Source organism: Dinoponera quadriceps, unplaced genomic scaffold (genome assembly GCF_001313825.1).
Source record: "Dinoponera quadriceps isolate SergipeBrazil2010 unplaced genomic scaffold, ASM131382v1 scaffold717, whole genome shotgun sequence".
In the NCBI taxonomy this organism is placed as follows: domain Eukaryota; kingdom Metazoa; phylum Arthropoda; class Insecta; order Hymenoptera; family Formicidae; genus Dinoponera; species Dinoponera quadriceps.
The window spans coordinates 319,591-344,215 of record NW_014555639.1 but is presented as its reverse complement, the minus strand read 5'-3'; the positions used below and the strand labels follow the sequence as shown (position 1 = coordinate 344,215).

At 39.4% G+C, this 24,625-nt stretch overlaps 3 protein-coding genes across 3 annotated transcripts; all 3 read left to right on the top strand.

Moving 5' to 3' along the window:
- The first annotated feature begins 5,674 nt into the window (after window positions 1-5,674).
- Window positions 5,675-8,687, top strand: LOC106744949. Its single transcript, XM_014620132.1, has 2 exons — window positions 5,675-5,870; window positions 8,383-8,687. Exons 1-2 carry the CDS (start codon window positions 5,675-5,677, stop codon window positions 8,685-8,687), a joined length of 501 nt encoding a protein of 166 aa, XP_014475618.1.
- A 5,966-nt stretch (window positions 8,688-14,653) lies between these two features.
- LOC106744948 lies at window positions 14,654-16,977 on the top strand. Its single transcript, XM_014620131.1, has 3 exons — window positions 14,654-14,870; window positions 15,575-15,760; window positions 16,643-16,977. Exons 1-3 carry the CDS (start codon window positions 14,654-14,656, stop codon window positions 16,975-16,977), a joined length of 738 nt encoding a protein of 245 aa, XP_014475617.1.
- A 2,496-nt stretch (window positions 16,978-19,473) lies between these two features.
- LOC106744947 lies at window positions 19,474-23,997 on the top strand. The gene is made up of 2 exons (XM_014620130.1): window positions 19,474-19,855; window positions 23,666-23,997. The coding sequence occupies exons 1-2, from the start codon at window positions 19,474-19,476 to the stop codon at window positions 23,995-23,997; spliced, it is 714 nt and encodes a 237-aa protein (XP_014475616.1).
- The last annotated feature ends 628 nt before the right edge of the window (window positions 23,998-24,625 follow it).

Below are 24,625 nucleotides of genomic sequence, written 5' to 3'. Positions count from 1 at the left end.
AAGAAAGACTTTCCTATAAATTTATTTAACTATCTAAGTGATAAATGTTAATTTCGAACGCGACATTAAAACCAAATATAAACATAATATTGTAAATATAGGAATGCATTATATTATTATATATACTTATTTTTTATTTTTATTTTTTATTTATCACACTTATTATATTTTATTTATATTATATTCGAATGATCTTGACTAAAGAAAATAAGATTGCCTATATTTTTTATTATAATTTTGTCTATAGAGACATTGATTGAAGAATCAAAGCTTTGCATCTACAGGCAAAACATTAATGATAAAAATATCGGCTAATTCTTTTTGCTATTTGTCTATAGAGACAAAACTTTTCTTTTTCATCAATGATATAATGAATTGAGTAACTTACGTACAAACAGCAGACTAAGAAAATATACCGCACAACTGAAGCAGAAGCTGATAAGAATCAGTCATATAAATGATTCATTTATTATTTACGATCGCCCGTAATACATACACGCGTTGACTCGTATTTCCTGCTGCGGATCCACTCTTTTCTCGATTATCTTACGAGATTACATATGCGTGCGTGCGGTCTTCTTATGTCATTGGAACGTCGTTTAATGTTCACTGCCCTGCTGAGTAACTCCGTCACACTGAGAAAGAGAGAAAAAGAGGGGGAATAAGAGCGAAACAGCGAGAGAAAAAGATGCCTCGACGTGAAAACGACCGATTTTAATCGACTTCTTAATTACCCGCGATCGAGACGTCGATCGACACGTCCGGTGGTGAGAAAAGAAAGAAAGCGCCATCCGGTTTCACTTCACTCCGCCTGCTCGTCGATTCGCCGTCGAGAAAAACTGCCTCAAAAATATCGATTAGTCGCTTTTTTTTTCTTTCCCTCTTCCACGTCGGAGCATCCCGCTCTCGCAGCGGAGCATTGCAGACTGCACCACATCATGTTTTCTGCTACATATTTATCCGAGCCATCTGAACGCACTCGGGACGCGCGAGTTCCGCCTGAATGCGCGATCGAATGTTGCATTTCGCCGTAACAGTCGGCGATAAATTCTCCACCGATGTACCCGCGGGAGAAGAAATTAGAAATCTGCGGGTGTGTGAAGCACGTAACACAAGATCGGAGCAACCGACGACGACGACGAAGACGTCGGTTGCTGATGATCTCCTCGGGATCCATTTTTTTTTAGTCACGCCCGGCAAACATACGGGCCACTAATAATCCATCCGCCGGCGGTTGCAGCTTCAAATGATCCTTGCAACCTGCGCAGCGGATTTTCCTCCGGTTGCGATTAACCACAGTTTGCGTATCTAGGTATTTAGGTATATAGTTCGAAATTGTTTACGACGAACCCGGGTCACTTTCCATTCGCGTTATCTCGATGAGTGCGTCTGCGAGAAAATCGTTTTCAAAGCGTATAATAAGAGCCATTAACGTCGGCCGGCGTTAATCGCTATCTATAACGAGTCATCTCTCTTCCGAGAGGGAACCGAATTCAGGACGCCGCCGATCGATATCGATCTACAAAGCCGGAGACAACGTCGGGAGATCCGAGTGCAAAAGCGACAGATTGCAACCGAGCGGACGATTACGATTCGTTATCGCGCATGATCGTACGTACGGGGCGATTATCCGCTCGCGCGAAGCGCTGACGCGACAGATTCATGGAGAAATAAATTTGCGCCGGTCAAACGGCTGCTAATGGCTTTCGCGCGTAGCACTGTACTGAGTACTATGCAAAAGAGAGAGAGAGAGAGAGAGAGGGAGGGTGGGAGAGAAGGAAAGAAAAGAGGAGAAAAAATACGCTCGCCGGTGAAAACGGCTGTTGTGAAAACAATAACAAATCCGCATAATTAAGGTGGCGTTCTCGAAATACGTGCTGAATACTTCGGCGAGATCGATGCAACACGGTGTGGCAAACGGCCGTGCTCAAACGAGCGTTCATACAACAGAAACACACAGTTTGTTATCGGGATGATTTACGGGCGCGCGGCGCTGCAATTTCCAGCAATCGGCGCGCGCGCTCGCTCGCTATGATCTTATCTGCTCTGAAAATCACGAGGCGCGATCACACGCACCGTCCATCGAATAAACCGATATTTAACGGTCGTTATCACGTGCGCGATACTCTCTCCGACGACTTTCTTCGTCCCGACGGCGATGCGGCATCGCGGGCCAATTTCACGAACGATAAACCCATACGTTGACGCATTCGCAGAGGAAATCTGCACGCACTGATTCTGCGCTGCTACCGGGGTCGTTTTTGCTCTCTTCTTTTCCATCTATTTCTTGTTTCTTCTCATTTTCTTTTTCTTTCTTCCTGTCTGTCTTCGGGCGAACACCAGTCTCGTTTTTCATTCGTATATGATGCGGCTCGGCCGTTATTTCTCGGTCGCGGAATAATGTTAAGGGGATATTCTCGTTTGGGACGTTTCGCTTGATTAATTAAGTAATTTTTTCGGAACTGTTCTTGAAGAAGCCGTAAGACATGCGATGTTGAAGTTTAATTTTGCTTTGAGCCCACAGAGAAGGTTCCTTTGGATTTAATGAAATTTCTTTAATTGAAACAAATTTGACTTTCGGAATGGAACAAATAAACGGATGTTTGATTCAACAAACTGGATTGTTTGGTTTCTCAAACAATACATATCTTTACACAAAATATTTCTTTTATATTTTCACCCAGACATTACATGTTGTCACAAGTAATAAATTATTCGAAAGAAGTAACTATGTTAGAAAAATATTAAAGAACTTCTTCGTTTCTATGAAACAATATTTAATATGTAATGAAATAAATTTTTTTTTATAGAAAACTAAAATATTATTTCATCTAAATAATGTTTTTTTTCCATCAAACAACACTGTTTGCTCTAATGAAATATTTTCATAAAAATAAAATATTTGATGTTAAATTATATTGTTTATACTAAACAAACCCAAATCAAATATACTAAATCCAAGAAAACTATTTTCTCTGCATATATACAATTATATCTACGCATTATTGTCTTCAATATTAATAAAGTTATAAATAATTTTGTTAGTGTTAAACGTGAAAGTGGTTGGTTGCCATGGTTCTAGACGTTGCAGGTTTTGGAGAACAAAACGACGAAAGAAACTTATTAAACTTGATTAAAATGAATAAACTTGTAGCTATCGTTTATATCGCAATGAAGTCAATATCTTTAATAATTCGATTTTTTTACCAAAACTGAAAAAGATCTAGCCAAAAATCGATTTTTCTTTTTTAAGTCGTGTTATTTTGTAAAAAAATCAATTTTTACTCTCCATCATAACAGATAGTTACAAATTTATAGTTGAATCATTTATTCGTCGTTTTGATTTCAGAAACATGCACAGAGAAAAATGTCATTCTATTATTAAGAAAAGCGATTACTCAGTTTCCTTTTTTTAATCCGGCAATAGTCACGTTTTTTTACGTAAACGATCACCTGGGATCGTTTATGTGACCAATTAAAAATTGCTATTATTAACAAAATATAGCATATTATCGACTGCTCTATGATTTGTTATTATTTGGGGATATTGTATATGTAGATTTACTCGCTACTCCAAAAAAAAAAATGAAAAGAAACCCAAAAAAATTAAAGAAACAAAATAAGCGCATTAAAATGTTTCACTGTGACAGTACTTCGAATGAATGAAGATATCTATTTAAAAACACTGTTTTTTTATCTATTTTTGACGGTATAACATATTGATGCTTATAATTGAACTTATAATATATTTGCAGATAAACTTATAAAATACTTGAAACACGTAATATAGTTTATTTTAATGCAGTGTATATTTTTCTATGTGTGCAACATCTGGACTCGTGGCGAGCATGCAAGCAAAACTTTCTTCCAACGTTGCACAAAGTCATTTATAATGGTCAATGTTGAGCCAATGAAATTACCAACGAAATTACATTGGTTCAACATTGGTTTCTTCCCGAAAGATTTCTAAAAACCACTTGTACCAAACGACGTTTCAAATGACAATACCTCACTTCAACGCCGCATTATCTTTTATCGGTCGCCCATTTAATTGCGAGCGGCCGCCGTCGTCCTTGGGACCGTCGTTCAAAGACAATCTATGCCGGTCTATTAGTCGAGTTCCTCGTGTGTGAAGCCGGCAACCCACATATCGGTACAGTAGTTTTATTCATGTGCCACCTAGACCCATTACTTTATATTCCAGGAAGGGCAGCGGCGTAATTTCACTGTTTCCTCCACGGGCTCGAATCTGCCAAATGACTATGGCCGCGATAAATATCGAGGGGACGCCGGAAGGCGAAATGAAGGGGATATACGTATATACGTTGTTGACTCTCCTCGCTACGCCTGCTAAATCACTGTCGTCGTCGCGCGCGACCGTTTCTTTTTTTCTTTTCTCTCCTTCCCTACTACATCTCATCTATCGATCGATCCTTCCCGGCAGCCCGTCGCGCAACGAAATTCGCGAGGGGCGATCTCTCGTCCGCTTGTTGCTTGACATTGGCCGACTCGGCGAACCCAGTCCGCGGTAATCACCGCGAATTTCACCGACATAATAACATTGTTCCGCTGGCTCGTTCAGGTGAAACTTTTTTTTATTACCGTTATCGTCGTTCTTAGCCGTGATCCTAATTCTGATGAATGGTAGACATTTACAAAGGAGGAGCCCGTCATTAGCGACAAAGTAGCTACGACGCGTTTGGATCAAGTAAACTTCCTCGTACTAGAGAGAGAAAGAGAGAAAGGGGGATAGAGAGAGAGAGAGAGAGAGAGAGAAGGAGAGAGAGACGCCTCGCGTTGTAACACGCGTAACGGTATCAAATAATAAACCCCCGGCGGGCCGCTAATTTCACCGATGGCGATCGGAACGCGCGCATGCGAAAGTTCAGGAAGAACGCTTCTTTCACGGACTGGAAAGTACGCATCCCCGTGCGCGATTCCGGCAGCGATAAAACCCGGAGCGCGATTAACCTGCGCCCCTCCTCCCCGAGTTGAGAATCTGAATTTCACCTCGGTCGTCGCTGCGAGATCACGTGACGCGCGACGATCGTCGACACCTCTGCGAACTCGCCCTCGGCGGCTTCGATTCGTCGTTACCTTGGCAGCTTTTAGTGTTCCGCGAGCGGGCCGTAGGTCGACGTGGCTGTCCCCGTAGCTACTCGGGTGTGAAACGAACCTCGATTGATAATAGACGCCGCGCACACTCTCACGGACCGATAGACACAGGACAATGACGGCGAGGGAGGGAGGGGAGGCGGCGATCCACTTACCCCGGTCGAAATAATCCGCCGGGGGAGAGAGACGCCCGGCTCTTCTCTCTACCGACAAGAGCCGCGAGTCCGCGGCGTCCAATGATCGCGGCAGACCGGGCTTGGGAGGTACGGGAGTGGACGTTGGATCCTTCGTCACGCGTCAGTACCAAGTTAGATGGCGGTCTCCTCCTCTGGTCTTTTCGCGGTATCCCGCTATATAAACTAATGGCCCGGGCTAGCACGAATGCCAGTTGACATATTATTGGCGGCGTGGCCGGTGGTGCATCTCGGGGTTCGACCGCGGCACCGAGAGGGCGAGAGATCGCGAGAGGGTGTGTGCTGCGTGAAGCTGCGGAGAGAGGGAGAAGAGAGAAACGCGTAAAGGTAAGAGGAGCGACGAAGGGACCGTAGATGCTAAAGAGATGTTACCGCCGTACGTGCTGCTCCTGCTACCCCTGCTCGTCGCAGCGCAGGTGGGACCGCAAGCGACGAGCACGCTCGCCCGAGAGACGAGGCGCGACGACGGCTCGCCGGATGCCCTCGACCTGATCGGAGAAGGCTTCCTGGACGTCGTCGATATACTTCTGCCCGCCTCCAAATCCCACGACAATCCGGAAGGTACACAGTAAATATTAAAGGCTTAGCGCAGGGCTCTTTCGTTGTCGCTTAATGAAAGGAAGAGAGGCAGAGAGGCTAGGATTCCTTTTATCTTCGTACGATTTACAACGGAGACAATAAGCAGTCGACGAAACGTGATCCGGCGAGCGTTCTTCCGTAAAATCGACGCATTGGAGATCATTAAATTTGCCCGGTCTTGAATGATACCCGGATGTGCGACGACAATTTATACTCGATTTATTTACACAATCTGGAGGTAATGAAATCTTTCACAAAGATTCCTTAAAAAGCTTTTAATTCGTGAAATCTTTATAAGGAGGAAAAGAATTGGTTGAATTAATGTGACGATGAACGAACCGGGCCATCTTTTGATCGAAGGGAACAGAATTCCTGATTCTCATAATCGAATTTGACACATAAGAATCAGAAATTCCGTTTCCTTCAAATAAAACGCGTTTCGTTCGCTCATTGTCGCGTTAATTTAACCGATCTTTTTTTTTGTATACAAGCATCTCAAATCGTCGAAGACGAAGCACCGTGTTCGCGAAACGGTCACTCACGATCCGATGACACGCCTTTCTTGCCAACGGCGAACGTAAATTGTTCACGACGAAATTAATTTAACAATGTAGGAGAAGACACGAGTCGACGAATCTGTTATCATCGCATTATTTCGAGAGCGCTCGTACGTGCGTAGTCACTCACGAAAAGGTTCTTTTTTCGATGAGTTTCGCAACGCATCCCGTATTCAATAGGAACATATATGTCCTGAGAAGGACTAAAAAAATTAATTCTCTTACTGGATACGGGAAGAGCGTTCGGAAGCATATAAAAAGCAATTCCGATCTTCTTTTGTGACTGGACTGTACACTTCGTCGCAGGATCTCGAACGAGCGATTGCGGAACGAAGTCGTGAATCGCGAGGATCGCATGCTAATCAAACGGCGTTAAAGGAGCGTATAATTGCGAGCGTCGTTCATTATGCAGCAAGGCTTGCTTTTCGGCTTGCCGCGCAAGTGGCCTCCTGGTACAAAAACATATAAGTGCTTTCTACTCTAGTTCATTTTATTAGCTCCCGCGAGCGGCAATTGTGCCTAATAAGAAAAGCGGGCTTCGATGAGGCCTGCGCATAACGTGCATCCTGCATCCTGTTTTCGCAAGCGCGCGATATTACTTTAACCTAATATAATCTTTTAAACTGGTATGCGCGGTAGTTAACGTTAGGCAGGCGATATGTGGTGCGCGACACATCGGCCGAGAGAAAGTATTCCACGCTTTATCAATTTACTCTTGTCGTCCATCTTGTCGCAAAGGAAACAAAGTAACTCGTTCGTCGATTTTCATCGTCTTAAGGAGATTCGGAGCGCGAGCGTGGCGTAGCAGACAGAGCGCTGCTGCCTCCGCTTTGCCTGAGTTCATTCGTTCGTATTCCCGGGTTCGTTTCCTGGCTGAGCCGAAAATTTTCTCACACGCTTGTGTCTCCTCTCGGAAGGCAACGGCAAACTAACGGGAACAATACTTGCCAAGAAAAAACCCTCTCTCTGTTCAAATTGCCGTTCGGAATCGGCGTTAAACTGCAGGTCCTATGTACCTGTGTATAACCTGCGTGCGCAGCATAGATATGTGCGAAAGAGAGGTCACCCATCACACCTGGCCACAGGCAATAGGAGGAGAAGGAAATTCTAGCACTAAGTATACTGTATTTTCATCAAGGGCGCATCAAGGGTGCTTCTCATAAATTTACTATTTATCAAACAAAAAATTTCGTTTTTATACATTTATTTCATTAACCAAATAATAAACGTTAATCTGAAACGAAGTTGAGGGAAATATATATACACAATGTTATAGAGAAAATATTGTCACTTTTTATTTTTCTTATTAATGCTATATTTATACATCAGTTGATCTAATAGAGATACACAAATAATAAAAAGAAATATACATGGGTGTATATATATATATATATGTGTGTGTGTTTATCTTAAATGCTACTATACATTATAAATTTTCTTCACTGTATTTTTAAAACGAAATAGTCGATAATTCTGAAATTTGTCTATAATATCTGTAAATTCGTTCTTAATATTACAGTAGTTTTTTCAACTTTTATTTTATATACAAATTTGTTAAATTAGAAGAAATTTTGTATATTATGAAGTCTCTATGCTTGCACACATATAAGTTTATAAATAATATAATTTAATATAATTATTTCGGAAATAACACGGTAAAGATTATTGAAATTTCTGTTACAATTTGTTAGTTCAATTAACTTTTGTATTACATATAGGTATACTTATATCACAGATTTATCTTATATTTCGTTAAATGTTCGAATCTCCTTAAACATTTCCATCGTAAAAAATGTAAAAGATGCATATGGAATGCTTTGTGTATGTGTGTATGTGTGCGTGTGTGTGTACACATTTATGTAGATTTTCCGTCGTAATTTCTTCTGATTGAAATTCGTATAATTAACCGTTGCTCTTCATGTTTATATCATTTGCAGAGCGTAAGAAGAAACTCAAGCTGAACAAATACGTTCTGCCCTTAATCGTCGGATTCGTACTGATAAAGTCGATTCTGCTGCCGATCGCATTGAAGGCATTGGCTGTTTTGAGCGGGAAAGCGGTCGTATTGAGCCTGATGAGTTTGATATTGGCGGCCATAGTTGGGCTGAAGAACGTTGCCAAGAAGGAGAGTCACCACGACGAGTATAACAAGCACAGACGGCAGGACGTTTTCGATTTCATGAGCGACGAGCAGGAATTGGAGCCTTACAGATACTACAAGGAACGACGTAGAAAGAAGTGAAAGAGGAATTAGTATCTTTAGAACTTTTCTTTTTTCCTTCATAATGTGGTTCCTTAAAATTGTTCTTATTCGTACATTAATATTCGTTGCGCTGGAGAGAGAGAGAGAGAGAGAGAGAGAACGTTCCAGTTTAACATAAAGATAAGCGATAAGAAGATTAACACATAACGTCGAATTAAGAATAACATTTAATTATTTGCGGTATTCATTTATATTATTTATATTTATTCTGTTTATTAATAAATTTACACTTTATATCACACACGTAGGTAGGTGTGATAGCATTATTCGATAAGATCGCAGAATATAAATATGATAAATATAAAAAAAATTCTCTTATTATAAAACGATGTCACATACCGAATGTAAAAGTTCCCTCGAGATTAATGTCAACGAAGTAGCGTTTTACGACGGAGTCGTTAACTGCTCTGGTACACACGACGATAAACCAGTAGACATTCGGGAAGAACCATGAAAGGATGCGCAGGCTTGTTAACATGACAAAGCAACGATTATATTTGACCGCTCATTATTATGTCTGGGTTATAGCAAATACGAGATGAAAGAAATGAGATTGTTTTTTAAGATGATTCATCCCGCATCCCGGTCATTTCTCTGGTGTGATGTAAAGAAGAGAGAAAGTCTTTCGCAATTACAAAATGCGATGAACTAGCTTGCAAAAGCGACATGTCCCTTTCTACGAGCTGAATTATATTTTTGCTTATGTAAATACACGTTCAATAAAGATTTTATTCTCGTAATCGCACGAGTAGTGAATTTGGCGATTGAACTCCGCAATTGAAATACAAACCTCATTATCGACTGTCAATTCCGAACGAAAATAAATTACTCTGCGCGATTATTAAATGAAAATCACTTATTAACTAATTTATTGTTTTACATTTTATTTTATAATTCTTTTTGTTCAAATACACGCACATAATTTGTTGAATTACTTAAGTATTTATTAATTTGTAAACTAGATCCGGATAATAGGACACGCGTGCACGTGCATATAAACGATGCACTGGGTGCGATAGAAGATCGTAAGAGAAAGCGAAAAAGGATATTACGTCACGTGTGAAGACCGAGAGAGAACAAGAAATAGGGATAAAAAACTGAGCGCTACTGACCCAAATATAGGACCGGTCGTCGACCCTCGGCCCTTTATAATCTCCATGCCCTGAAAATATCCTTCAAATATTTCTATGCCGTTATATGATCGCTCAATTTATCTAAACATAAAGTACATAAAATATAAATACACACATACACACACACACACACACACACACACACACATATATATATATATATATATATATTAAAAATATGCAATATATAAAATTATACAATTTATTTTTACGTACATAACATAAAATATAGAATCATATTTAAATATTAACAACTATACATAGCATACTATAACTACACATAGAAACGATCAATCAATTGGTAGAAGATTTCTTGTACCGTTGCAGCGAATAAATAAAGTTACCGAAATAATTCGCTTTCTAGAAGGGAAACGTATGCTTCTATGGCAACGAAGGATTCGTCATAAGTTAGGATCGTCATATTCATTGCAGGAAGTAACTGCCGCCGACGCGGTACTCGTAACCCAGAAAATCAATCGCAAAACTGTCTCCGTTTCTGCCAAGCCGAATACCGTTAAGCGAAGATGACGCGAGGTCCCGTCGTACCTGTTAAATATTTAAAGAGATCCGCGCGCAGTACAATGGAATACCTCCCGCGAATAACTTATCTGTTGTTACCTTTCTAAGTGGTCGCCGTTTCAGAAGCGATGTCGACGTCGCCTTTATCGCGGATTATTGTTTCTCGCTGTGACATCGATTTCTCTTAATTTCGTGTACACTGATTTTTAATGCGCTGTCTATTGAGTCAGCGGATGACGTCGCGTTCAGGAAAAGTGCGAATCGACCGTCGTGAGTTAACTAAATAGTTCCTCATATGGTGAAAGTTTTTCCCTCTCTTCGTCGTCATACAATTGCGCAATATTTTTAATACAAAACCGGATACGATTCATTTCTCCGTAGACATCCTATTTAAATCTCGTTGTGCTACATTTTCACAGAAATTCTTTTCTCTGTTGATACATTGAGAGGAAAATATTAAAAAAATAAAAGATATTTATTTGGTAGTTATTAATAAGATATTTTGTAATAATAATAAAATTAATTTAATAATAATAATAATATATATCGTAATAATATACATATTTTTACACAAGGTGTTTTAAAATAGGTAGGCTGGCTACATGTAGCCAGGCTACATGTGGCCATATAGGATATATCAATGTAAACGAAAAAGTTAAAGAAAAGGTATAAACATAGTGTCTAAAACGCCTCAGTTGAAGAGTTAAAACTATGTGAAGATTACGAGAAGAATTTTTGCGTTATTATAGTAGGCGTTGGTTTTAAGATAATATTTTACTCGACCAGTTTAAGAGTATTTATGTGTTTTATGCACAACGGTGCTCTTCACATTTTAGTCAAGGTGCAAGACAATTTTTGAATAAAGCGTATCCTCTCGGCCATGACTGAAGATAACCACGACCGAAACATCACACAGCATAAGTTCTGTATGAAAATTGTTTCTGATTGAAATGTGAAAGAGCACCATATATAAACTACCTACGTGCTCTTAAAGTGCTCGAGTAGGATATTATCCAATAACCTTAAAACTAACCTTAAAACTACTATAATAATATAAAAATCCTTCTCGTAATCTTCGCATTACTCAGCAAATGAGCGTTTTAAGAACTATGTTTGTATGCATTTTTTTTGTTTGCTTTGATATATCCTACATGATTGTACAGAATGAATCATTTAACTTTACTTCACTTAACTTTAAAAACTTATATAAGGTCACCAACTTATATCCTCTTTCAAACTCTACAACTTTTGTTCGGAATATTTCCTTTTATTTTGCTTTATTTTTTTATATATTTAGCTTTCTAAAGTTAAGTGATTCACCCTATGTATAGCCAGTCCATCTTTTCTGAAATATCCTGTATACTATAGTTTCTCAAGTGAGAAAATTTACATTTTCTTAAGGACGTACAATTTTATGAAAGCAATTATTTATATTTATTATAAAGATATAAACTTATGTAGATACATTAATAGTATCCGAATGAACATTTTTTATTTTCTAAATATTTTCTTTTCTCAGTGAACGATCGAGCGATTAAATAAAGAACAAGGTGTACGAATTCATTTATCTCGACGAAATTAAAAAAATCGTGAATAAACGCGAACATTAATGAGCAACGAAGCCGTTTCATAAATTTTGATTATTATCGAATAATCCGCTGGAGCTAGAATCACATGGATTCACGTGTCCACCGATCAGCGTGTGTCTGGGTCAAGGTAAGCAACATGGTGCACGTGGTCGCATCAGGAATGCATCGGCCTGTTCTACTCAGGAGGTTCGACTATAAAACCTGTATTATCCTAAGAAAGGTCCGTACGTCGGATCTTTAAGGATCTCTATACTAATATCGACAAAATTCGGACGCGCATCGCTCTGTATTTAAGATTGGACATTTGGACAGTGGAAAAGTCCCAAGCAAAGAATATCAACATTCAAACGAGCCCGCTTCGGGTTTTGTATAGTTCTCGAAAAAAAATTTTTACCGGGAATCGCGTCCGCATTATGTGTCGCCTAGATGCACGCGCAGGCTGAGAGAAGCCCGTAAGAAAAGCCGTACATCCGCGACCGTGAAGCATATGCGGCCGTGAATGGCCGTGGTGGCGGCGACGAGGCGCGAAATGTATGCACGTGCCTACCGTCGTTATTCTCGGTTTTCTAAACAACAATCTTTCGACGACGCGGCGCGCGTTGGAAAAATTAGAAAGTGCCGGTGTCCACGACAGCGTGGTGTACGGGCATACACGACATGAAACGTGTTGTTAGTCCTGCAGTTCTTAAAGGAAGGACATGATTGTCGGAGTCAAGTCCTTGGAGCGTATTATTCATTCGGTTGTCCACCTCGTGTCGATCGACACGTCGATTTCGTCAAATGCAGTTAAGTGCTCAAAGGTTGTAACACCTTTACTTCAGTTGGTTTCGCAAATACATCTTGTATTCAGTAAGAGGATTTGTTTCTTTTATTGATCAATATTTCTCGTGGAAAATAATGATTAGGAATTCGTAATAATTAAAATGCTGTATGAATAACTAATAACTTTCTGGAGATACATTTTCTTACAGGATACGGGTGCGTTGCGAGACACTTTTAAGTAAAATTTTGTTGCAATCTATTTAACTATATTCACTTCGTAAATTAGTTGGTCAGTGACAATACTGTTAGAAAGGTAACACAACATGAAAATGCTTGACAAATCTGTGCTAAACGTTTACAAAGATGATTTATGATATGCAATTTTGACACTATAGCGAAAAAGATATTACACAATAAAATTTATATAATATTTAAAGCTCATAAAGAAATAATTGTTTATCGCTCTTTGACGTATAACACTTTTGGCTGGGACTGCTCGTGTTAGGGATATATTTGTGAATATATTATACGTACACACACGGAGAAAAAGGTTCTTTGAATTTAGTATACCTGTTTATTTGACTTGGGTATGTTTAATATAAGCAACATAATTTAACATCAAATATCATTTCGTTTGAATGAAAATGTTTCACTAAAATAAACCATGAGAGGAAATAATATTTCGTTTTTGATTAAAACAATTCATTTTATTATATATTACATATTGTTCCATTGAAGCAAAGAAATTCTTTAATAGTTTTCTAACGTCGTGTTACTTCTTTCAAATAATTTACTGTTTGTGACAACCATTGTAATGTTTGGATGAAAATATGTTATTTAATGTAAAGATATTTATTGTTTGAGAAACCAAACAATTCTGTTTGTTGAATCAAACGTTCATTCACTTGCTCTGTTTCAAAATATAAATTTGTTTCAGTTAAAGAACTTTCATTAAATCTAAAGAAATCTTTTTCTCTGTGTAATAAATATATTCGAATGAACGCTACTAAAGAAATAATCATGGCGCCGGATTATTCCGTATGTTTCTGTACTTTTCACATTTTTACGTATTGATTGTATTTTTAATGATATTTAACTATTTTATGTTTAAAAGATGCTCCGCCAAGAAGGGAAAAGGGAGAATGCGTAAAATATCGCCAAATCTTTACACGATCTCTCGCAAGAGTTCAGCGTCACATATGTGTGACAGCAATAAAATTCGTTTCATCTCTACGTTATCAAGCTACACAGATACTACAAACCAAAATAAGTAAACAGAATACAAGAGATGGTGAAGAGAGTCTTCTAAATAAACCCTAACGGCGAACATGTCAAGCCTGAGTTACGATCCTAGATCGATCGACTCCGAGTTTCCCCGAGTACGAACTTCAAGGTCCTTCACCCTACGCGGGTAAGTGATCCCTTCGAGTCACTGACAAGTATTACCCGCGCTGACCCAAATACTATATGGCCCACGTGAAACACGTTTCTCCCAGCCAGTTTAGACAAAGTGACTTCTAGATCCGCCCAACCAGCGACGCACGTCTTTCTGGGTGACTGCGAGTTTGTTTAAAAAAATCACCGAGCAGCGTTCCTCCAAGAGGAGGTGGTGCCTGCCTGGGACGATGAGTCTGCAGCTTGTCTCGTCGCACTTCGTTCGTTCTCGCCCTCGTCATCATCGTCATCATGCCTGTGTCGTCGTCAGACGTCACAGACGAAGCGGTCGGGGAGTGGGGATATTCGAGGAGGGTCCTACGCTGCGGTGCACACCTATAAAGATTGAGACGACGCAGGGCCAGGTCACACTTGGTTCCGAAAATTTTCCGGAGAGTGGTCCGCACACATCGTGCTCTCTCTCTCTCTCTCTCTGTCTTCCCGCCGCCGCTTGTCTCGGTGTTACGTCGTGCGACGACCAGAAGAGTGTGAGACTTAGACGACGAGGATGCACAAATTGCTAATGTCGATATTCCTGGCCGCGTGCGTCGCGGCCGAACCCATGCTGGGTTCCCTGCATCCGCTGGAGGGATTTGATTGCTCGACGACGGACAACCATATCTACAGCTGTTTCTTGGTGAAGACCTATGTTGCCCTCGACAAAGCGGCCCGATCGGGCGACATCAAGATCATCGATGGCGTCACCTTCATACGGGAGGCACCGAGTGAGCTATTAACATTGTTTCTTATTTCGTAATTTAAGGTATGCAAGGGAAAATAGTGTATTGGGATTACACGGAAGTAAGATATTTTGTAAGCTTTAAGAGAAGGTTTCTATGTACAATAATTATATATAATATATGTGCAATAATTCAAGATTCGACCACTGTGGGATTTTAATTTTCCGCTTAGGTCAATTTGATCAATTAGTGCCTAGTTTGAGAACATATTTATTAATATTACACCAAATTTCTGTGAAACACGTAGACTTAAACAAGTTAAAGTAAGTTGGTTAAATTTAGTACTTTCGAAAAATATGCAAGCAGATTGCATATTATTAATTTTTTAAGAAGAAACAGAGAAATAACTTCGTATATCTATCGTCGATTCTTGTTCACGAAACCGAGTTGTCCTCTTGTGTGTGCGGAACAAATTCTGTTCGAATCAACCGAATTTCTAACAGCACGTGTAATTGGAGTAAATCTTCTTAATTCAATAACGATATCATTGAAACTAATATTTTAATTACTGAAGCAATACACATAACATACTGGTTTTTTTTATATTTGCCATTGAACCGAGAAAATTTACTCCAATTACGCTTTTATTGGACGTTTTATCGATTCAAGAGCATTTTTTCCCATGTGATAATCGATTATCTTCTTCTTGCTAACACCGATCGTAATCGTTTAAAAAAATTGATCGTTAGTGGAGCGCACAGCGAGGATTCTGCAGAAGTCCGAACATGAGATATTGAGTGAACTGCCGCAAGACGATAACGAAAGAGTGATCAAACTTGGGAAAATGTTGTATACTTCAATAATCTCTTTCTTAAAGAGTCACAGTCTGAAACTCACCATGCATGATGTGCCGATATCACGCGCCCTGGAAGAAGGTGAGTACTCTTTCTCTCTCTTTCTTTCTCGCCACTCCGTTGAATAATATTTCGATTACACAATCGAGCGTCCACCTTTCCTTTATTATGTCTAGACGATTAACGTCACGGACTCGCGACGTCATGAGTATAAACGAATAAGCGCCTCGGCGTGCCTTTCACCTTCGCGATATCTATATGTGCGTCGTCAGACCTGTTCCCGATAATCTCGTTCCTCCAGTGCAATTCGCTTTCCTTCCTAAATATGTTAAATAAACAGAAAACGCGAGAGCTTCGATAAGTACTCTTTTACTCTGTCTTATGTATATTAGGACATGTAAATATAAATTTTCCATATATAAATATAATGTATAAGTGTAAATAAATGTAAATAAAGATACGAATGAAAATCTAAACATAAATTTTTTCAAAAGGAAATAAAAATTTTCAATCGGGTACGCACATTGTTCTTTAAACGATATTTTCATTATTCATATGAATATAAATATAATATAAATAAAAATATCAATAAACATCTAAATATACATTTTTCGATGAAAATAATTTTCAGCCGAGTACATACACATCTTCCTTTAAATAATATTTAATTTTCATAAATTAATTCTTTAATTTTCATATTTTCCGCAAACCTAAATAATTGCGCTAATCTAATTCATTTTTCCAGAAGTAAATAGTCGATTCCTCCAGATTTTTCACATTAATGAGTGTCAGAATCACAATTATCGTTTATCTCAGATATCATTCATCTTAGAATCGATTATTTTAGAAACGTTAGTTTCCTTAACAGTTGACTTGATTTCTGCTCTCATATAACTAATAATGTCTACATCGATTTGGCAGCTCGGTTACATGAGATTTTTTCTCACAATTTCTTCGAATTAGGACGCCTCAAGCTCAAGAAGACGCTCATCCCATTGATCGCCGGAATCAAGGCTGTGACGGTGTTACCGATCGTCGGCTTCATTAGCGTGATGGCCATGAAGGCGTTCATGACCGCCAAGATCGCCCTGCTGGCCATCGGCTCCATGCTGTTGTACAAGCTCTTCTACAACAACAATATGGTCAAGTCTCCACAGTACGGCTATTACGACAACGGCTCCGCGGGCTGGTCCAACGGGTCCCCGATCCAAGGAACCTACCGCAGGAGCTTGCCGCAGGAGGCCGACGCCCAGAAACTGGCGTATTCTGCATACGTGCCGACGACCGTCAGCAATTAAACGCGACTTTTCTTCGCTCGACTCTCTCTGCCGAGCTGACGATGCGAGAACGTCGGAAGGATCAGCGAGTATCCGACAGCCATACACTGCGGAGACCTTCTCGAGGCCATTGGACCCACCTACGACTGCTAGATTAGTGCCTACACGTATGTAATTTATTAAATTATAGAAGTTACGTTATAAATGAATAAATATCACGATTATAATAAATATAAATTATTGAACGAGATCGTACGTCTTTTAAATATAATTACAACTTTTTACATTTAATAAACTATTTGCGAAAGTGAAAAGAGAGCGTGATTATTCCACCGTGAGTCGTTTCCTTTTCCTCTTTTCTTCTTTCCTGTTCCCTTTCCTTTCAATGAGAACCTGAGATTTTGCTGTCGACAACGACGAACCGACGGCGAGATTCGACGAAATGCGAGCGAGAATCGGACTTCTGAATTATAGCGGGGGAATTGCCGGTGTGAGGATATGCGATCGCGATACATGGAGAGAGAGAGAGAGAGAGAGAGAACGTTGTCCTCTCGTACGTGATCAGTTTCAGCTAGCGTGAAATATTGACAGCTTGGCGTTGCAATCGCGTGCGCCGGGCTCATGCGCGATTCCGATCGGATATGGGCATACCTACGGGGGTCATTTGCACTCCCACTTCACGCCTCGTCGATATTTCTTTCTTTCTTTTCTTCTTCCTTCTTCGTTCGAACCGCCGCATCGGTCACTCGTTCCATTTCTCTTGTCCGAGCCGGCTTCCGAGCGAGCGCGATTCGGGACACAAGCCTCACATACCATACCGTGTCACCGAGAGACACGGAAATCTAATTTTCACCGGAGTCCGCGCGGACGGATTGCGGCGACGATGATGCATGCCGAGTCGTAAACGCGAGGGCTGCTATTGTATGCATATGTGACGCAGATACGAAATGCAGGTGCAGAGATGACGACGAGCGGGAGAAATCCTTACGAGCGCGAGGCGGCTCGCTCATCGACGAAATTGTAACGGCACACTTGCCGAGGAGAGTGAGAAAAGTCTGGGCGCGATAAAACGGTGGGATTGCGTCTTTCACAATTATTTTTTCCAATTAACGCCAACTTTCACGATCTTCGCGATCATGCGAGAAGTCTTACAATCGCGGGAAATGAAATAATTGGATTAAGAAAAAAAGTTGGTTATTCTTACAGTTTAAAAGATCGATGCCTGATTGCAGGAGAGAAATAAGAAAAAAACGATTTTTATTATTAAAATTTACTTTTTCTTTGCCATGTGAGGAAATCGTATGATTCCGTTAAAAAAATGAAAGTTGACTTTGAAATAATATTTCAAAAAATTGTTTAATAATGCAATGATATTTATGCCTCCCACGAAATCTTAAAACTTTTGTCTGAAACTCTTTTTCGAATATAAATTTTTTTCGAAACGTTAGTCTGTAACTTTATATGAGCCAACCAATAGTTATTTCTTATTAACACGGATTTAAAAAAAATTATGCGCAGTGATATAACATTATATTATATATATTATATATTATATATTTATCTACAATATATTTGGCTACAATATTTTGAAAGCAATATATTGTTGTTTAACATATAACATAATAATTTCATTTAATTTCAGTCAAATATATGTTATTATCTTACGGAAATAAATAAATATGACGCCGGTTTCAACCGAACACACATGAATTTTTCTGAACGAATTTATTTGTCCTTGGGAAAGAAACCGAAAATATTTGCAGGAAAATAGAAGAGACCAGGATTTTCCGAGCCTTCAAAAGTATAATTATTTTATTTTAGTTTATTTAATTAATTTATAAATAATTGTATGACTAAATCTAAATTTATACTTCAACGGAATTGACACCAGATTGTGGCCGGAAGATACAATTCGTCGTAGATTAATTTCCACTTTCTTGGTGGAAATGAAATTTTTCCTCCGCGAAAAGAGATCTACACGATAGAAATTGATGCACGCGGCAGTTAATTGGAAACGCATTTTTTCATGTACTTGCAGAGAAGTACTTTTGGCTAATTACGTAATTAACTTTCACGTAAAGATATAACAACGCGCGGTTGCATACGTTGGAACGCGAGATAAAGACTGACGTGTTGCATGTTCGCCAAGGGAATCCGCTCGGAAACGAGTGGGACTCTCCGTTGGAAAACGCGCGTCGGGAAAAAATGCTCGAGGAGCAGAATTCCAAACGACACGGTCGGAAAGTGATTCGCGAGTAAAAGGAAAATTTTCTTCTGCCGGCTACTCGAACTCCACTCGGTTCTATGCTACGTCACGCGACGAGAACGTTCAGAGGCGCGTGTTGGCGCTTTTCAGAGGGTGGGCGACATTAAAATTCTCGACACCGCTGCCCTTGTCCGTAGCTTGCCAAATGACCCAGCCCGACCCCACCATCGACCGCGAATCGTATAAAAGAAAAAATGGCCCCGGGGGCGAACAGTCAAAAGTCGTTTCTCCGAAGTCGCACTTTCGTAACAATGAGGAGCAGAGCGATCGTAATGTTGGCCTTGCAACTGGCAGCCTTGGCGGTGGCGGCCGATCCGAGCCGGGAAGACGGCAACAGTCTGGAGTACGTGGAAGGGAAGCTCACGAAGGCGATGGACGAGGTCAACAAGAAGAACACCATCAGCATCTACGGCGATATGATCACCGCAGAGAAGATCACGGAGGACGGAGGAGAGCAGCCGGCGGAGGAGAGCGCTGACCCGCTCGTCAGCAGAGTTGAGAAATTCCTGAAGACGCGGAAGATCCAAATCAATCTGCCGAATGACAGCTCGACCGCCGGTTTATTCGGCCGCGCCCTTGGCCGCAAGAGCATCGACGTAGAATTAAGAAGTTTGACGAGCGGAGCGTCCGAAGGTAAACGATGATTCGTATAAGAATGATGCTCGATGCTCCTGTTTCCTCGTCGCAGTCATCTTGATTAATGATAATGTCGGAAGCGAGAAAATTCGGGTATACCGAAAATTCTTGAGGAATACGTTGAAAATATACGTCCATAAAATGATACATAGTAAAAAATCTTATGTTAGAAACGGCAAATTGAAATGTTGTTACTTTAATACGGGGAATGTGTTAAAAAATATACAAGTATAATGTTAAATTAACGTCAACATACGTTGACAAGATAAATGATGATTTAACATTATATTTGTGTACTTTCTTAAATATATTCTCCATGTTAAAGTAACACAACATTTCAATGTACTGATTGTAACATAAAATTTTTTATCCAGTATTTGTGATCAACTGAGCACATTTGTAAAATAATCCGAAAAATTTTTTTTTACTTTAACATTAATTTTATTTAAACGGTCAGTAAGTAGCTGTAAGATTAACATAACAAAATCATGAGGAAAGATAGGCCAGAAAGGAAGATTGTACATCAGATGAATTTTACGGTTGTTTATTGATTGCAAGAGAGGACAGATTTAAATATATTTTACAAATGTGTCTCAATTGATCACGAGTGTCATTTTACGAACACGTCCTTTTGTTTCAACTTATCTCGCAAGGATTTTTCGCTTCTGACGTTATCAAGCAAGACAACTGCAACGAGGCATCAAGAATTTTAAGAGAAAGAAACGGGACCGGGGGATTAATCCTGTTTTAAGTTCAACAGGTAGAACGCAAGTTTGTAAATTTCAGACAGTTTTGTGCAATTGGGTAAGTGGAAGGCGGCTGCACTCGTCTTGAAATTTGTACGCATAATGAGCTCGTGTTATTAGAATAATTCGGAGAAATACGTTCGCAAAGAGAAATGTCGTTTTAAAAATTAGATCGAAGTTAGGAAATTATACTATAGTTTAAGAAACACGATTCACGTAATACGATGCGCTTAGCGTCTATAAAAGCTGCATTAGACCACATTTTTAAGGCAGTTTCGGCAATTTTCAACTACTAAATGCACTTCAAGGAAAGATAATAATTTCCCCGCAGCCGTATCGCTTAAAAAATCTATTCATGTCTATTCATACTCGATTGCATAAATTATTATTACATTGAGAAAAGAAACGGAATGACAAAAAGTCGGCGGTCATACTCATTAAAAAAGTATCCACTAAACAAATTACGCGTTGGTGCAACAATACGTTGATATAGTTGCTGATCAAATCGCAATCGTTGAATCAATCAATAACTCATTACAGTAGTTGTATAATTTATTCAATGAACTAAATTTTTCACTTGTAAACATTTTGTTCATTTAAACAAAATTTCGTTGGTTACGTTTATTCTCAATGTATATTTTTATACGCCAAGGAATGATTCTACCATTTATTTCCTCAGTACATATTTCATACATCAAGAGATAATTTTAGAATTTTCAAAGGTATAGATATTATTTCGAGATAACAATTAGCGAATGGTAATCCATTGAATTTGTAATACTGGTCCATTGAGTCTATCTAATAATGCACATAAATCTTGTTATACCTTCCTACGCGTTATACACACGGAAAAGAGAAATTATCTATCCGTATAATACAACTGAAATTTAGTTACCAGACCTAATTTTTGGCTGTGGGAGCTAAAAACTAGGTATAGGGACAAAAAGAATGAGCTAAATTAACTAAATTTCAGTTGTATTATATGGACAGCTAATTTTTGTCTGCGCGAGCCAATTTTTAACCGCGGCAGCTAGTTTTCAGCTATGGGAGCTAACTTCTTTTTTTCCGCGCAATTACAAGTGTGTAAAACATTCTTTCTCTCAAACATCCATACAATTTATTTATCGGACCAATCTGTATCCCGCGAACATATTTGCCGCATCTAAGCTATCGACTTCAACGCACAAGACTCTGCATTCCGTCAGGTCTCTAATATGGAGCTGCCTCGTTCTCTCCTCCCTGACGCTTCGCTCCGGTATGAATACATCATTCACCGGGCGCAAACTTATAGCGGCTCACCTTTCTAAAATTCTGCCAATGAGCTCGAAGTAGCCCACGAGCCCCCGGGCTCATTGGCTGGAAAGTATAACTCGCCGCATCTTCCCTATCGATTGGATCGCGGCCGGCACGCGTCCTCCGCATCTCTCTATCGTGGTATGTGCAGCTTCCTCTTTTTTCTTTTCATCCGGTGATTCGTAAATTTTCCCGGATTTTTTTCCTCCGCTCTTATCGCCACATATGCGACGTTTTGAAAATGTTGAAAAATTCGCGCACGCGCGCGCATGTTACCGACGTTCGTCGACGAGGCACGAGAGAGAGGGAAGTGAGAGCGACCGGAACGAGGAGACTCGTACATAGAAAGCTACGACGACGCGTCCCACTTGCAGCCATATCCGCGAAAACAAACGCCGCAGGGTGGGAGTGGGCCGAAGTGGGTTACCAACGTTCGGCGGGGTCTGGTGGGATTCCGGGTTTCTGGGACGGGGCCACCGCGAGAAGACGTCTAAGAAGGACCTTGAACGAGAGTGTCGCACGTCGAAGAAAGTAGACTGGATGATGTACGTCCGTTTGGAGTCTCCTAGAAATGCCCCTCGCGCCGCGTGGCATCCTGCGATTATCGATCCGCCGATGTTAATCGCGCTCTACATTTCCGTTATAGTTAATAACGATTTTATTCACCTCGCTGTGTGTTCTCTCCCCGAGCTCCGTTGTCATTCACGAGAGAACCCGTCGAGAATAATCTTATCTAATCTTCCATATTGGTTATTGTAGCGAATTAATAGCAACAAGGATGAAAATTACAGTCTCTATGTAGTACATAGGAAAATGATGTAACATCCCAGTAAACAAGGAATATCGTATCAATCTTTTGAAACATCGATTTTATATCGGATTTTATATATATTTTGACGTAATAATATTTTATAAATGTTCTTAAATTGTTGATAACGTAATGTTCCTAATTATTATACTTGATAATGTAATGTTCCTAAATATTAAAATCATAGTGTAGAAATATCATTTTTAATGTTTGTCAAATATTATTAATAATAACTTTATATACAATATTAAGAATTACTATATTTGAAAATGTTACATGTTATAAAATATCATTGTAATAACGTTATGTTAATGATTTCTAACTTATTGAGATCTTTTCCCATTACTATATACAATATCTTGTCACATACAGAAGCGATAATTATTACAGTATCTTGGATATTTTTGAAATATGATAATAGGAAACAAATTCATCTAACAGAAATTGCATTAATATCAATGATCATCATTTCGATCCTTCACACCTTCTGTACGTGTGAACTTGTTTTACTTTCATCTAGTTGTTAATAAAATATTTTTATCTCTCGAAGATATTCAAAGTGGTATAATACGTATAATGGTATAGTTACGGTCTCGCCCTATATAATAATTTGACATAATATTACTATTACGGACTATATTTTCTCATTAAATATGTAACCGGAAGGTTTTCTTCACGTTTATGAAAATGAATTATCACAAATTACAAATTGTTATCAAATAATGCATGAAAAGGAAGATTAGTCGAAACGTGACAGGAGACAAACCGTATGCGTATTGGTGGGAGGAAACCAAATTTCTGGTTCTAAAAATCGAATTCAGTTTACAAAAACTATAAATTCTGTTTCATTCGAACGAAAACGCGTTTGATTTGTTCACGTTAATTCAACCAATCTTTCCTCTCCGTGTGTGACGATGACACAACAATATGCAAGATACTTTATCGCATCGCTTTCTGCAGCGCGCACCAGGCTGAAAAAGATGATCCTGCCTCTGTTGTTGCTGCTAAAATTCAAGACTCTGATTATCCTGCCCATCGTCATCACCGTGATCGGCCTGATAGGCCTCAAGGGCTTAGGCAATGCCTTCTTGGCGCTTCTGCTATCGGGCGCTGTGACCTTGAAGGCCCTTCTTGCGCCGCCGCCGCCGCCGAGGGTCACCTACGGGGTGATAAAACCGCATGAGATTCACCATGATCATTGGCACAGGTCGGAGCAAGAGGTCAGTTCACCCTACAAAGGCTGGGCACCCGAATACAACAGCGAACAATATCCGTACCACGATATCCAATGAGAAACGCGACAAGTCACCTTGCCACTTATTTATTTATTTATTTATTCGTCGCGTGTGTTCGCGCGCATACACTCCTTTGATGTTGACGTGAAATAAATCGTATTTTTATAATAAAACTTGTCTATATTATTACAACATCGGCTAAGCAACCAGAGCCATGTTCACTGAAAAAAGAATTTGGCACTAATTACCAAGATTTAATTAGTTTCGATTAAATTGTTCGGCGATTGCTGCAAACAAATTATTTAGTATATACGCGGAGAAAATATTATAGTAAAAATTATTACAATTACTAATATTTTGTAATATTAGACCGTACCGGAATTACGATTGAAATTATTATTGTATTGATATATTGTAATCTTTAATGACACGCACAATGGAGTATATCAATAAAGATTGCAACAATGGTAATTTTCACTACATCATTTTCCTCATATAATACTGTATATAACACATGGTACTACAATACAGTATAATACTAAATGATTTGCAGTAATCAAACAATTTGGAAATTATTTAATCTAATCTCGATAATTGTTACAGAATCCTTTTTCCAGTCTATCACTGCGACGGCGATGAGAAATCGTCAAAAAGTGCCACGCATCATCGGCAAATTGCGGAGCTC